This window comes from Peromyscus maniculatus, chromosome 5 (assembly GCF_049852395.1).
Source record: "Peromyscus maniculatus bairdii isolate BWxNUB_F1_BW_parent chromosome 5, HU_Pman_BW_mat_3.1, whole genome shotgun sequence".
NCBI lineage: Eukaryota > Metazoa > Chordata > Mammalia > Rodentia > Cricetidae > Peromyscus > Peromyscus maniculatus.
In genome coordinates this window covers 28,971,372-28,987,500 of record NC_134856.1, presented here as the reverse complement: position 1 = coordinate 28,987,500, position 16,129 = coordinate 28,971,372, and the positions used below count along the sequence as shown (strand labels likewise).

The 16,129-nt window shown below is 44.9% G+C and overlaps 1 protein-coding gene across 7 annotated transcripts in view; it reads right to left on the bottom strand.

Annotated features, from left to right (window-relative positions):
* The window catches only part of LOC143273118 (rho GTPase-activating protein 10-like), a 48,886-nt gene that overhangs the window by 8,002 nt on the left and 24,755 nt on the right, over positions 1 to 16,129 (bottom strand). For all 7 annotated transcript variants that reach the window (XM_076571484.1, XM_076571485.1, XM_076571486.1 and 4 more), the window contains exons 8-10: positions 7,723 to 7,804; positions 4,658 to 4,703; positions 1,346 to 1,411 (exon numbers count right to left, since the gene is read on the bottom strand). In XM_076571484.1, coding sequence (XP_076427599.1) covers positions 1,346 to 1,411; positions 4,658 to 4,703; positions 7,723 to 7,804 — 194 coding nt within the window. The remainder of the gene's footprint in view (positions 1 to 1,345; positions 1,412 to 4,657; positions 4,704 to 7,722; positions 7,805 to 16,129) is intronic.

The window sequence follows — 16,129 nt, the reverse complement described above, 5'->3', positions numbered from 1 at the left end:
GGGTGCTGCTTACTGGCCCGCTCCTCATGGCTTGCTTAGCCTGATTTCTTACAGACCCACGACCACCAGCCCAGGGATGCACCACCCACAATAGGCTGGGCCCTCCCCATTGATCACTAAGAAAATGCCTACATGTTTGCCTACAACCTGATCTTATGGAGGCATTTTCTCTATTGAGGTTCCCTCTTCTCAGAAGACTTTAGCTTGTGTCCAGCTGACATAAAACTACCCAGCACACCTCACACCATGAGGGCAGGGGCAGCAAAAACTGTACTCAGTGGATTCCTTGAAAGAGATGAGGAGATAAAGTTAGAAGGAGTTAGGGATGTTCTGGGAGAATTCAGAAGTATAGGGGAAAATATGACCAAAATATGGTATGCATGTATAAAATTCTCAAAGAATTAATGAAAATATTATGTTTTAAAATATCACTGGATTTTACTATTTTCAAATTTTACTTCAATAAAGATACATATGTCTATGTGTGTGTGTTGAAGTTCAAACCCAGAACCTGTGCACATTCCAGCCTCTGCCACTGAGTTCAATCCCAGCCCCAAAAGATCATGTTTAACAGGATCCCACAAGATAAGAAAACCATCTTTAAGGTGTTTGAACAAAATGTGCTAAGAATTAGCTTTTCGAACTGCCGATGCTTCCAAAGATTTATGTGAGCTGAACTGTATCCCTGTAAAGTTCCAAACCTCAGAACCTTGGAATGTAACATATAAATAAATAAATAAATAAATAAATAAATAAATAAATAAATAAATAACTTTAAGGAGATGGTATGGTTATTAAAACTGGGCATGTGCATGCACGCACGCGCGCGCGCACACACACACACACACACACACACACACACACACACACACTCTCTACCATGACCATCACTTGAATCTTTATACTAAAAAAAAGTCGGAGCAACTCTAAACACACGAAACCAACAGTGGGAGCATGCACACTCAGAAAAGGCACAGTAGAGATGCCATTTGCAAGTCAAGGGCACAGGTCTCAGAAATACCAGCCCTGTCTCCTGTGCTTGCCCTTCCAGCCTCCAAAACCATGAGCGTGATTTCCACTCGGTCCTCTACCCTGTGGAATTCTGTGTGACAGCAGATCTAACATGCTAATGTGACACCATTGGGCGTCACTTTGTAACATAAAGAAGAAATGTGTGAAGTTCTCCCACACTTGCATGGGAGGAAAATAAAGGGACCCACACTGTCATAACAAAGGAATAACTGAAGGAGTTTATGCTGGAGCACGTGATCATGCAGGAACGCTGCAGAGGTCTCCAGTGTAACACACCTCCAGGAATAAAGCTGCTGAGCAAAGCATGCCTTACCTCGGGTCTCAACGGCACTGATGCATTTTCTGAGAATTGTGAATCCCATGGTATCCAACTGTGCACCTAAAAGAAACAGTTACAAAATGTTAAGGGACAAGTAGTTACTCTCCCTTAAAAAAAGAAGAAAAAAATTTTAAGGTAGTAGAACTTTTGTTTCAATGTTTTAAAACTGCTGAAGGCAAAAGCAAAAACAAACACACACACACACACACACACACACACACGCACGCACGCACACACGCACGCACACACACACACACTCACACACACACACTCACACACGCGCACACATACACACAAAAGAAAATGGCCGGGCAGTGGTGGTGCACGCCTTTAATCCCAGCACTTGGGAGGCAGAGCCAGGGGGATCTCTGTGAGTTTGAGGCCAGCCTGGGCTATAGAGTGAGATCTATGACAGGCACCAAAGCTACACAGAGAAACCCTGTCTCAAAAAAAGAAAAAAGACTGCTGAAGGCTGCATATTTCCCACGCAAATGACATAACTGAAAAATTTATATATTTATAGGAGAGGCTTCATGACAAAATCAGGATGTGTAATTATTGTAATTCAATTTATACCATAAAATATTTTAAGTTAATAGGTGCACAGTATTTTAAACAGTAAAAGAAAATAATGCCAATCTCTTAGGGAAGCTACCTAGAAATAATCTCTGTATTTTGCCAAAAATCCTAAGAGCAGCTCCGTTAGAGAAAACTCCAAATATGCACAAGAGCTTTCCAATGAGTCTGAGCTTTTCGTTTAACAAAGGAAGGAAAATTTTAGGAAAAGTTTCTGTTAAATGCTTTCTGAGCTACAAGATTTTTGATAATTTTTACTATGCACCAAGCCTTCTTAATGATGTTATTATTTTCATAATTTGAATTTAAAATAGATAATTCATGTAATACAAAGGCCAATCTGAAAATGAAATTTCATACTTTTTCTAATATAAATGTTTGCTTATGACCAGCCTGGTATATGTTTGTAGATCTTGCTTTTGTTTCAAAACTTTAATGAAAGAAAGCAGATCGTCCAGCCACTGCTTCCAGGCCTAAGGGACTGAAGCATTAACTCTTGCTTCATGGAGGTTTGTAGTCTTTGGATATAAACTTTGTTCAGAATCCGTAACTCTAGGCTTAAAGTGAACTGTTTGGTTGGCTGGCTGGTTGGATGGTTGGTTGGTTTTTGAGAAAGGGTTTCTCTGTGTAGCCCTGGATGTCCTGGAACTCACTCTGTAGACTAGGCTGGCCTTGAACTTAAGAGATCCACCCACCTGCCTGAGCGTTGGGACTAAAGGTGTACGCTGCCACTGCCTGGCTTTAAAGTGAATTTTAATGGTTAAAATTGAACAGTGGTTTCAAGAAATCCACCACTGATAACACTGTATAAAATGCAAGGTATTTCTTTTTGCTTTGCAAAACCATCCCCAGAAGAAGGCATGTTTCCACTTTTTTATGATAAATAAGGAAGGATAGAGACAAGGGGTGGGAGAGACTGGAGGGAGGACAGCGGTGAAGGGGTGGGAAGAAAGGACATCGGTAAAGGAAAGAGGAGAACACGCTCCCCTTCAGGGGCATCTGTCAACATCCAGGGCCAGGCTACAGACCTCTAGTCTTTGATTCAAGAATTAGCACAAGTGATCACAACTGTGTTTTAAAACATGTTTTTAAAACATTACACGGCGTTTTCTATGGCTTTGCTAAGCATAGCCTTACTTTCACCAAATCTATCAAAGGTGAGTCCAAAACGAGCGTGGCGACCTTGTCGTTTCTGTTTCACATCAGTGTCCCCTGAGCAGAGATGGGCAATGCTGTTTCCCTTATGCAGATCCCTGTCATGCATATGTGGACAGCTCAGCCCATCTGTGCTGCTGCTGTCTTCCAAAGCCTAAGTGTATTGCTTGTGTAGCACACACTCAGGTTACAAAACTAGAAGCTTTCAAGGGTGACAGGGCACATGAGGGGCCAAAATCAAACCGAGGCAAGAAAGTAAAGCCATGGGCTTATGAAAGAAGAGTTCTTGGTCCCGCCTGCCTGACAGTATCACAGCCCTGCAGAGAACCACAGCCTGCAGAGAACCACAGCCTCCACAGAATGACAGCCCTCCACAGAACCACAGCCCTCCACAGAACCACAGCCCTGCACAGAACCACAGCTCTATACAGAACCACAGCCCTGCACAGAACCACAATCCCTGCACAGAACCACCACCCTGCACAGAACCACAGCCCTGCACAGAACCACAGCCCTGCACAGAACCACAGCTCTATACAGAACCACAGCCCTGCACAGAACCACCACCTGCACAGAACCACAATCCCTGCACAGAACCACAATCCCTGCACAGAAACAAAACTCTGCACAGAACCACAGTCTGGCACATAACCACAATCCTGCACAAAACCACCATCCTGCATAGAACCACAGCCTGCACAGAACCACCACCCTGCACAGAGCTACCATCCTGCACAGAACCACAGCCCTGCATAGAACCAGTCCTGCAAAGAACCACAGCCTGCACAGAACCACCACCCTGTACAGAGCTACCATCCTGCACAGAACCACAGCCTGCACAGAACCTCAGCCCTACATAGAACCACAGCCTGCACAGAACCTCAGCCCTACATAGAACCACAGCCTGCACAGAACCACAGCCCTACATAGAACCACAGCCCTGCACAGGACCACAGCCTGCACAGAACCACAGCCCTACATAGAACCACAGCCCTGCACAGGACCACAGCCCTGCACAGAACCACAGCCTGCACAGGACCACAGCACTATTTAATAAGTGCTCATGCAAGGAAATCTGACCAGCAACTAGGGGCTCACTGTCAGGTTGGGGCCACTCTCGTTATTTATTACTCACTGTGGCCAAGGATTATTCTTTCAAAATATCTGAAGTAATTCTTCTCACATTTGCCTTAAGAATTTTCTCCTTTCCTCACGCTTACTAAACATGCCCATAGTTTGCTATAGCGTAGGGCCATTGCAGCATCCAGCTATTCTCAACCAAACATCATTATGTTCTAGAGAATCCACTTCTTTCTATCTAGAATGACAAGTGACAAGATGAGGAAGTCTGAAAGCAGAGAGCCAAAGCAGACAGCGCCCCTTCCAAAGGTTCCTGGAAATGTTCCCATCACCCTTCATGTCTGTAGACATAAACAACGAAATGACTGTGGAGAAGAACTCACAGGAAAGCTCAGAGGGGGCAATGAGGGCTGCCCTAAGAGCGTTAAAGAGGGTGCAGGCGGAGCCACAGCCACAGCTTTGGGTTGGTGATCAACAGGATAAATGAAGACTTACCTCCTTCTGGTCTCGGGAGGATCGCTCTATTCAAAGTATGGAACAGCTAGAAAAAGAAAGAGGGAGAAAACAACACTTTCAGCAAATCAGTAAGAGTCAGTCAAGTAAGAACATGCAAGTTTTCAATTTTATAAACAATATTAGATAATGTAGCACAGGGAATCTACATTTAGTCTTGTCCCTGCTTTACAGAACAGAGTTCCCACACACCTGGAACTTCCTAATAGAAATGTTTTGCTATTCAAGAGCCCTTTGGGACAGCTCTAAATTTATGCTCAACAAGTAACTTAGTAAACAAAACCTATGTAGCATAAAGATGCAACTCGACTCCACGTGATGAAGGAATTAGCACTGGGCCTCATGCCCCGACCACCTGAGGAATGAGTTTCAACTCCGTAAGATCAACAGGCTTTGCCCCAGAGGGCATCCAACGCTGGGGTGGTGGCACTCCCACAGGGGCATGGGAGCTCCTCAACACTCACCCTCACTACACCCAGCCCGATGCCCTGCTTCAGTGTGCCTGCTCTATAAGACAAGTTTACCTTCACTGAAAGTGCTGTGAGCTGATTACTACACCCAAGGAAGGGGCGCAGCCATCCCCAATTCACACCACACTGCTACAAAGACCAGGACTTGTCACTGGTAGAACTGAAGCCGGGGCAGTTACCTAGATGCAAATGCCCAACTTGTAAGATCTGCCACCAACACTCCAGACAGCAGGGTCAGAGTTGAAATGAACTGTTAGGACAATCCAGCTGGTGTCACAACTAGTCAGTGTGGGAAAACCCCCATGTGGAATCTGCAGGAGAGATGCGCTGCCGTGGTTAATGACATGCTATTGTATGCAAAAGTAAGCAAGGCTGACAGGGCTTCTCTGGTCTACTTCTCTCTTACAGAGGCATACCAAACTGGCAAGATGAGACGAAAGAGTGTGCAGTCTTTAAGGAACGTGTTACAAGTCTGTGTATACGGGAACGCTCCACCTTACAGACAGGCTGACAAACGGCTTCATTCCAACCAATAACGTCTAGCTCCCTGTCTCCTGACGGTTCCTGATATTCACGACAGCAGGAGATGATCCTTGCCCATAGTTTGAGCCAGCACGGCAGTGATCCAGCGTCTCAGAATCCTAGCACTGACTCACTATTTGCAAGGCTCACAGTACCTGTAAGGAGTATGCTACACCTTACAGTCCCCATACAAATGTATCACTGAGCAGTCTTTCCACATTCTTGCTGTTGTCTGTTAGTGGCCTGGTTCTATACAGGGGAAGACAAACTGATCATGAGTTCGAGACTAAACCAAACTGGAAACCCACTTTTCTCAAAGATTCAACTGTGTGGTATCTTTGCTACGGAAGTTCACTTTCAAAAGTACTACTTAAGGCTCTGAGAGATTATCACGGTTAAGGAAATGTCTTATTAAAAAGGACTAAAGGATTAGCATAACTACATCTCCATACTATCAAAACTCTTTTATTGGTGAAGAGAGGATCTTTCTCTGCAGTCCTGGCTGTCCTCTCTATATAAGCCAGGTTGGCTTTGAACTCACAGAGATCCACCTGCCTCTGCCTCCCAAGTGCTGGGATTAAAGATGTGCACCACCACTGCCCAGCCTCAAAACTCTTTAGAAAGTTTTCTAATGATGTATCTGTGTGTAGGTGTGTGTGTGTGAGTTTAGGTGTGTGCAGAAGCCAGAGGCATTCAGCCCTCTGGAGCTGAAGTGACAGGTGGTGAACGGCCCAACATGGGTGCTGGCATCTGTGCTGGGCCTCTGCAAGGGCAGTGTGCACTCTTAACCCCTGGAGCACCTCTCCAGGCCGCTATCAAAATTCCCAGCTAGAACGTCTAAGAACTAATTAAGCATGAACAGAATGAAAGCCATGTACATTCCAGTGAAAGAGGTCATGCTCACCACAGTGAGACCCTGGGTTCCACCCACCACACACACACACACACACACACACACACACACACACACACACACACACACACAAAACAGAAACAAACAACAACAAAAAGGGGGAGGGGTCTGAATCCAGCTCAGATACGGTAGGCCAACACACAAATCTAATTCTGTTCATTCAAGCTTTAGAACACAGTAGCTAGGCTTTCATTTTCAGACACGCCATGACTACCACACTCACACCGCCAGCCGGCCTCTCATTCCCTACACTTCTGACAATGTGTTTGCAGTTGGGCTCACAGCAGTCCAACCGGCCTGAAGTAGCACCGTGTTACTCCCTATAAAGCTCTATTCTGAAGCCTCCATCCCTACTGTATGGGACCCTCTTCCAAAATCATCCTTTCTCCTAAATCTTCAAAATCGCTTGGTACGCCAGGTGGTGCCCGCTCCAGCAGCTTACGAAGACTCCTAACACTTTACATGGCGGCTACCGAATGTGCATCTGTGACTTTTTTTCCCTGAAGTTGTCCTCACTAAACCCCCAACTCAGTACATGATCTGTCTGATTCTGAGCCCCAAACTCCAGCAGCACACAGAAAAGAAAGCAGTGCTGGAACCAAGTGCCACCAGACAGAATTCAGGTGCCTCGGAAGCCATGCCACAACCTTTAATCCACTCTTTGAAACAATATCAGTACAGAGGCCCAGTCTCTAAGGCTACTCTGCGCTGCGCTGCAAAGTAGAAACTATTACACTATTACACACCATCAAACATCAGGCACACGTGGGCAGTGGTCTCTCAGCTGCCATGTACTTACTCTCCCATCTCCAGAAACTACACTACACGACAGTCATTCAATGTACTTGCCACCCAAAACTGTCGTGTAGAACTGAAGTTGAGAGTTTTGCTGACTCCTTCAAAGCAAAGTCAATCAGAAGGACACAATCTAGGAAGATCAGAACTGAAGTGAGCAGTGGCCCAGCCGTGGGTGCACTGTTGGTGCCCCAAGATGACCGACTGGAGTGCTGTATGGCTCCCAGATGAGTTTAAGCACCAGTCCAGCAAGGACTGTTCTCCAACGCTAGTTATCAAAACAAAGGTAACTTGGAAATGAACCAAGTCAGCTGTACGGATTGGAAATAAAGCTCTGATATTCTTACAGCTTCTGTTCCACCCAGAGCTTCCAGCCACTGCTTCCTCTCCTCTTCTGAAAACGCCTGCACAGTCAAGGGGATGCCAGGCCTGCAAGACAACAGGAAAACATCGGGTCACCCAGTGCCAACGCAAAACCTGCTCCTCTGTTTCCAGATGCTTGATCACAGGGACTAGATGTTTTCATTAATTTCAACTACAATAAAAAAACATACAATGTAAAATTTGCTATCTAGGCAATTTTTACACACAAATACATTATTGTACAACCATCCCTATGATTCACCTCCAGAATACTGGGTGAGAGGGGTGTGTTACTAAAACATTACAGCTCAGGAGTTCCCTTCAATCAAGAAATGGACTTCACAGGACAAGGGTAACTCCTATTCACAAGTGTCTCGATAATGGCAACCTTATTTTGAAGTTTGCTTTACCATTTTTCTGACCCCATTGACACACTCTATGACTCACAGTTTCCTTTCAATTTATTCCACCACTGGATTCCTTCTTAAAATCATTCTTTTATGTTTTGTCATGGTATCAGTGTGTAGCTATTAGTATGTTCTCTTTACAGACCATGAAGTCCCACTCCCCAACCATCTTAGACCTGTGGTTTTCAAACCATGCTCTCGGGCAAGTGCTCAGGCACTGTGTCCTCAGCCCTCTGAGATCTACACCCAAATTAAATTAATTCCTGATTCTGCACTGAATTCTGGCTGCTTGCTAGCATTGTGGCTGCAAGGCACCTCAAGGAAAGGTAAAGAGGTCCTGCTGTTTCGGGTCCACTCTCCATTATAACAAACTCCTCTATGCTTTACTGTGTGTTCAATTTGATGTATTAGGTGATGACATCTTCTTCTCCAGATCCTCTGTCCTCAACAATCCCTAAGATCAAAGACTGAAATCTCAGGAGGGGAAACTGAGGCAGGAGAGGAATTTAACTGAAGCCTCCCACTAGCTGAAAAACACGCATTCTAGCACAATTACCAGCTTGGTGAAGCCTTTCTCCCTTTGCAGCTGACAACCTGTCCATTTGTACACCCTGAGTGGCTGCTGGTTTTGTTATCAGACTTTAATTCCATCCAAGGTAGCCCTGGAGCCACCCTATAATTTCACACCTGGGGGAGGGGTGTCCTTAGCAATCTTATGAGATGTAACTTGAGAGTCAGCAAAATGGTACAGATAGCTAATGCTAAGACGCTGAACCGTGACTCTCCTTCCAGGGCCCGTCCTGGGTAGACCTGGGTACATCTTACTCTTTTCCTGTGCATCTATTTCTCTGATCCATATATTTAAAATTTTCCTTTTCTATTGTTATGTGTTTGCCTATTTGTATGTATGTGCACCACATGCATGCCAGGTGCTCTCAGAAGCTGGAAGAGAACATGAGACTCCCTAGTGCTGGAACTACAAATGTTGTGACATGTAGGTGCTGGGACCTGAACCCAGCCTTCTGCAAGAGTAGCAAATACTCTAAACCACTGAGCCATCTCTTCAGCCCCATAAAATTTCTTTCAATAAACTGAGACTCTTCTTTCAGAAGCCTACACCCATGTCCTTGGGTGTGTTTTTGTTCCTTGTGCACATTTCTATTTTTAATAGAATGATTCCGCTTCGTGTTGGCTAGTCCTGAGATTCCTTTCTGTGTCAAAGCCACGGATCCTTGGCTTGGCTGAGCTGAGGTCCCTGAGAGACTTGGGGAGCTCCTCAGACTGCTAAGGGTGACAGCATGGATCTGTGTCCCTGTCCCTCACTACTGACCCACACCTAGCCAAAGCATTACTGTAAACAGAATCAAGAGAGTTAAATCTGATTGAAGTCTACGCCAATATTTGGTGCTAGAAATACTAGTTATCTGTATGAGAAAAAGAAATATGACTCTTATCATTCATAGCACTGCCAAATCTTGGCAAGTTGTACATGAATTACAGCGGTTTCCACTTGTCAAAACAGAAAGCTACTTTTGAACTTGGTGTACACAAAGATCTCATAGAGTAGAAAATTCTACCAGTGATTTTCTTATATTTGACCAAGGAGTCATAGCCACAGTATGTAACCCCTCCCATTGTGGGTGTTTACCTCACAAATGGAAAATGAAAGCCTGTCCCCATAAAACCCTGGTGGCTAAATGCTTTCTTCACAAAGCCAATCATTTCTTCAACCCCTATGACACTGCCCTTCAGCACACATTTCAAGACTAACCCCATACTAATGTAACTCGGATCTCCTTTTTAAGTACCAGAATCAAAAATAGGGCTATCACTGCACCACTATCAATAACATCACTTTCAGTAGGAAACTGTATATCTTGAAAAGCACAGAAATGTTTCTAATTCTACCTGGTACGTGTTCTACCTTCTACAAAGAATTAAAAAAAAAATAATAATAACTAGCTTTCTTAGTCTCTCTAAACAGGAACTTAGAAGTTTTGTAAGAGTCGCCATTTGCCTTTAAGTCATTATCTGTACTATAGCCAAATTAAAGTGAAGCTGCACTGATAATGAAGTATATACCACATACACATACTGACATGAAACAATAGAATCCTGCAAACATTTGTTGGCGTCTGTCTCATCAAGTCCAGCAACTTCTCAACTGTAATGCCACTGTGTAGTGAACAGATGGCAGTGTGCATCTGGATGCGGTTCACACACTTCAAGCCTCTGCCCACCAGATGTCTGCAGCAATGGTCTACCTTCCCCCCCACCATCCACTAACCCCCAACCACCAGCTCCTGTTGCCCTGTTGCCCCCAACCCTCCCCGCAACCCTACCTCACCCTCAAACACAAACTGATCAGTTTGAAGGTATCTCTAGACACTGCCAAACGTACAACACTGCGCACAGATGAGAACTGCTGACCTGCAGGGCTTAGCTCAGGACCTCCCATGACTCATTTTGCCTTGGACTTCTATTTCTGAGTTTCCCAACTGTCACCTACTCTGCAAAAGTCAGTTTAGGACTTCAGAGTGCCACTCACTGATAGACCATATGTATAGCATGTCCAAAGCTAGTCTCCAGCACAGACAGAAAAGAAAGAATGTATTTAGACATCATTTCTCAGCAGGATGCAACAGTATCTACCTGTAACTCCAGGAGTACGGAGTCTGAGATAGGAAGAGCAGTTTGAGGCCAGCCAGGGCAACTCAGCAAGGTCCTGTCTCAGAAAAGGTCGGGGGAACATCAGGGTTGCAGCAAAGAGGCTCAATGGCAAAGCACTTGTAAAGCATTTGCAAAGCTGTGAATGCAAACCTCACTTCAACAAGAATAAAAAGAAAGAAAAAAACTGAGTCAGGTGTGGCAGTGTATGTCTTTAGTCCCAGCACTCAGGAGACAGAGACAGGTAGCTCTCTGATTCAAGGCCAGCCTGATCTACAGAGGTCTACAGAGTTCCAGGACAGACAGGGCTACATAGAGAAATCAATTTTAAAACATGTTAATCATGCATGAGGAACAGGTCTGTCCCCAGCGGGCATCACTCCATTTCTGTGCAGCCCCCAGACCTAGGCGGCCTCCTCCTTCTGCTCTTTATCCAAACAGACGTCTCTGTTCGGGACGTGTGCATACGTGGAATTATATGATGTGTGTTAGTTTATGACTGGCTTCTTTCACTCGAGCGCTTCCAAGGTTGGTTCCAAACATTCCAGCATACACTCACTCTTCCTTCTAGTTGGATACCACTGTTCACGGTAGGAATGCACCATGTTTATTTGCCCACTCACCAACATAGAAACATTCAATTCCTATTTTGGTGATCCTATGATCCATGAATATGCTTCCATGAATAATCATTTCAATGTTTTGCACAGACATATGTTTTACTACATTCAAATATATGTATATACACCTATAAACTACATGTACATATATACATACAAATGTAACATTTCCGAGTCAGATGGCAATGTAATGGTTTACGTTTGGAAGAGCTACCAAACTGTCTCCCAAAGCAGCTACCCCATTCATAACCCCATCTTAACGTATGTGGCTCCCACGGTGCCAACCTTTGGCAACACTTGCTGTATACCTCATTAATACAGCTGTCCCAGTGGACAGCAAGTATTACCTCAGCGTGGTTTTGACTTGCATTTCCCGAGTAACTAATCATGTTCAAGATCTTTTCATGTGCTTATATGCACATGGCACATGTGTTTTTTCCTAGAAAAACAACTTTTACCCACTTTCAAATGTTATATTTTTTTAATTATTAGTTCTAAAAACTCTACAGAAATCCATCCAACTTTCTACTTCTTTTGGTATATTTTATGGTCTTTTAGCACATACTATTAAATGTTTCTCTCTATCAAAGAAAATATTCAAAGCTGCCTTTTTGTGAATGGGGGGGGAGGGGGAGACAGTGTATATATCTGCCTAGAAAAGGAAACAGTAAGAATGGCCTGTTGATCTCCACCTAGCTCCCTGCTGCTCCCTGCCCCCTTAGTTCTCAGTAGTGAGCCACCTAAGCATGGACACATGGATTCAACCTCAAGATGTGAATGTGCCCTATGAGACCAGCTGTACTGTGAACACTGATGTGCCAGTGTGAGCAACCTCTGGAAATGTTTGTAACTATCAGGAAAATGAGAGCAGACACCGTGAGCCTGAGACACCTGAGAAACTAAGCCAGGCCCAAGAAAGCAGGGTCCAATACAAAATGTTAGCATCAACCCTGACCTGGCTGCCTGTGGATTCCCCAACAAGAAAAAGATAAACTAACACTATTTAGAGCCTTGCTGACTCTTTTCAAAACTAACCAATCTAACCAAACCTGATCTGAACTAAAGACCACAACTGTAGAGAAGCTCTTGACTCCTGTCCAAGAAGAGCAAATATCTGCCCAGGCTCAGGAGTCTCACCACAATGGCACTTCTTCTAACATTCAAAAATACAAAACAGATACTTGGAAAGAAGGCAACATTTAGATGAAAGGTATGCAATCAGCTATGAAATTGCTATTCAAAGGATTCCAACAGAAACTGTGCAGAATGCTATTTACAATGCCCACACACTCCAAAATGGGCTAAATTTACTTTCTCTCTAAGCAGAATGCAAGCCTGGGCCCGGGCCGCAGGAGTGCAGTGCAGAAGAGAGCGCCTGCCGACTGAATCTGATCCCAGTCCCGTCTCCTCTGAGCAGCAGTTCAGGGCACAGGACAAAGCGCTCAATGTCCACCACACACACAGCACTCCATCTGGAGCTGCTAAGTGAGACAGGACCCCACTCTCACGGAATGCAGAGTCTACCAGAGGGAGAACAGGCTAGCTGTAACTCCTAGCAGTCTTCTGGGACAGAAATCAGAATAAACAAAAGCAGGGTCCATCACATTTGAACTTCTAAGTACTACCTTAGGGCTTCAGAATTAGAGAGATTTCAACATACATTCGCCCCTCTTATCCAGCCCACTAGTTTTTTCCTAAGATTTTTTTTTTTTAATTATTTATGTTGGGGTGGAGATAGGTACACCAAAGTACAGTACCTAGAGAGGCCAGAAGAGGGTGCCAGATCCCCTAGAACAGAAGTTACAGACAGTTGTAACTGCCTTATTTGGGTGCTGGGACTCAAACTCCAACCCTCTGACAAACTACTGAGCCGTCTCCCCAGCCACAGCCCCCTAGTGTTTGCTCCACAAATGACCAACACGGTTTGGGGTGAGAGGATCTTGCACCCTAAACCACTACTGGTAAAAACAAATACAAATAGATATTTCTGTAATGAGAAATGAAGAAATAAGCCAAAAGCAATTAAGATGCTAATCCAAAAATAAAAATTGGATTCATTCTGAAAACCTAAGGAAATCATAAAGAAAATATATTATGATTACAAGTAATTTTCCAAATTAACCAGCGAGTTGGAGAAAGGTGAGACTTAAGCAAATAACACTTTTAAGACTGAATTCATATGTATTTATAAAATGTTGGATCCCATCAACAAAGCATACTTTCCCCTCAAAACAAAAAAGTATGGAATGAGGTGAATGGCTCAGTGGTTCGGTACTTCCCACTGCATAGAAAACCCTGGGCTGCAACAGCAGCAGCAGCACCCAAAAACAATGAGAATTTAAAAGATCCTTGGAAAAACTGTAAAAGAAACAGCAACATATGACCTCCAACTGTGAATGCCTCTGAGCCATCACAGCAGGAACACAGAAAGGTGGCCAGAGAGAAGACCCTGAAGTTCAGGAGGGGAAACACATCCAGCCATCACCAATATATCTATGGCACTAAAACTATGAGCTAGACAAGGTCATGAGATTAACCCAGAAAACTCCAGTGCCACAGGATGTGGGAAAAGAGCTGGAGAACCAGGTAAAAAACAAAGAGGGCAGCGGCAGGAGGAGAGTCAGAAGCACAGTGTCCCTAAGCAACCGAGCCAACGTGCCATGCGGGGAGAGGGGCCCTGAGCGGACAGCACCGCACAGAAGACCCCAGGACGAACCCGCAGGGGAGGAGGCCCCAGAAGCCTGTCCCGCAGCCTGACGGGACAGGAGAGAGTCATCTGAGCCATCAACAGGATAGCTTTCTGAGGAATGTCGCTGCTTACGGAACAAAAGAAATGGGCAGTGGATGGAAGGAAGGGGGGGCCCACTGATAGCATGGTAATACGTTTTTTAAAAACGAAAGAATATGGAGGCAGTATCAGTCTGAATGGAGACTGGTTACAAAACTGAACCTTTCTGTTAGGAAAGTTAAAGGCAAGTGGGTGGAGGCATGGAACAGTAGTACCAATGACTACCATTGTATATAAATTCTCTTTATACACAGTCTATAAAAATCTCTACGGCGTTTAATAAAAACAAAGGTGGAGCTGGAAGGATGCCTAGCAGTTAAAAGCACTGGCTGCTTTTCCAGAGGACCTAGTTTTGGTCCCAGTACCCACATGGCAGCCAACAACCATCTTTAATGCCAGTTCCAGGGAATCCGATGCCCTCTTCTGGCCCCTTCCAGCACAGCATGCATGTGGTGCACACACACACATCCAAACACTCCAACACAAAACATAAAAATAAACAGAGGCTATAAAGATGGCTCACAGTTGAAAGCACTTTCCCAGCATCCACGTGGCAGCTCACAACCATCTGTAACTCCAGTTCCAGAGGATCCGATGCCCTCTTCCGGCCTCCATTTATTTTAAATAAACATTAAAGGGGCAGGGAAGTATACAATAGACATTGTCAAGGGAGTATGATGACTATCACTGGTGGTCAAGGTGACTACATCTGGAATGAGCTACAATCCAGGAATGGAGGGCACACCTGTGAGGCCTTTTCTGCTTGGTTTGAAGTGGGTGAATTCACTTCTAGTCCAGACCATTGAGGTAGGAAGACAGACATCTTTGATCCAGATCTTGAGGTGGGAAGGCTACACCTTTAGTCTGGGCCACACCTTCTGCCGGAAGTCTGTACACGGACACCTTGCCAGCACTCCATTCCTTCACTGGCATTGGGGCCTACTTCTTTGGGATCCCAGCATATACTGAAGACTAGCTGAGACATCCAGCCTTGTGGACTGAGCAACAAAGAGATCAGAGCAATAGCCACGACTACAGTAGCTTCCACGGAGAAAGTTTCTTCGGGTCTGACCTCCACTTTTATTGCTTTCCTGTTCTGCCTTCTCATTGGCTCTAAGCCCAGCCACATGACTTCCTTGTCACTGCCTGTCTATACAGACCTCCAGGTCTCTATGGTTGGTACTGAGATTAAAGGCTTGTGTCACCAGCTTGCCTGTGTCCTTGACCACACAGAGACTCTGCCTGCCATGTGATAGGATTAAGGGCATGGGCTACCACCGCCTGAATCTGCTTATGGCTCGCTTTGACCTCTGATGTCCAGGCAAACTTTATTTATTAACATACAAACAAGATGTCACATTTCAGCACAAAGTATCAGCACATTTTCTGTTCACAGAAGACATTATTGGATGAGCTAGGACTGCATCCTCTAAGTCCCCTATAGAGAGAGATTCATTCTACAACTTCTGTTACCCTAGAGAACCCTGACTAACGCAGGAAGGGACCACGGTCCCTCTGACAACCAGAGTTAGGAAAGATGGGAGCAATGGCTGGCGTCACAGCCCGGCACAGCAGCACAGGCCTGGAACCCAAGCACTTAGGAAGCAGAGGCAGGGGAGAGGGGAAGCTCAACACCAGACCGGGTTACCTGAGATTCTATTTAGGAAGGGAGGGAAGAAGGGACAGGCAGACAGGAGTTCTGGCTGTAACAGACGTTATGGACTGATGTGGACACCGGCGAGAAGAGCAGCTTGAAGAATGAGGCATCTCTTTAATACGAAAACTCTGTGAAGCTGATTTACATACGTGTGAATATCAATTTTATTTCAAAAGGGGATCTTATAAAGAAATTTAAAACCACTAGAAGAGGTTTCCTGTAAGTTCAGTTCCAGTTATTATTCTAGCCAGA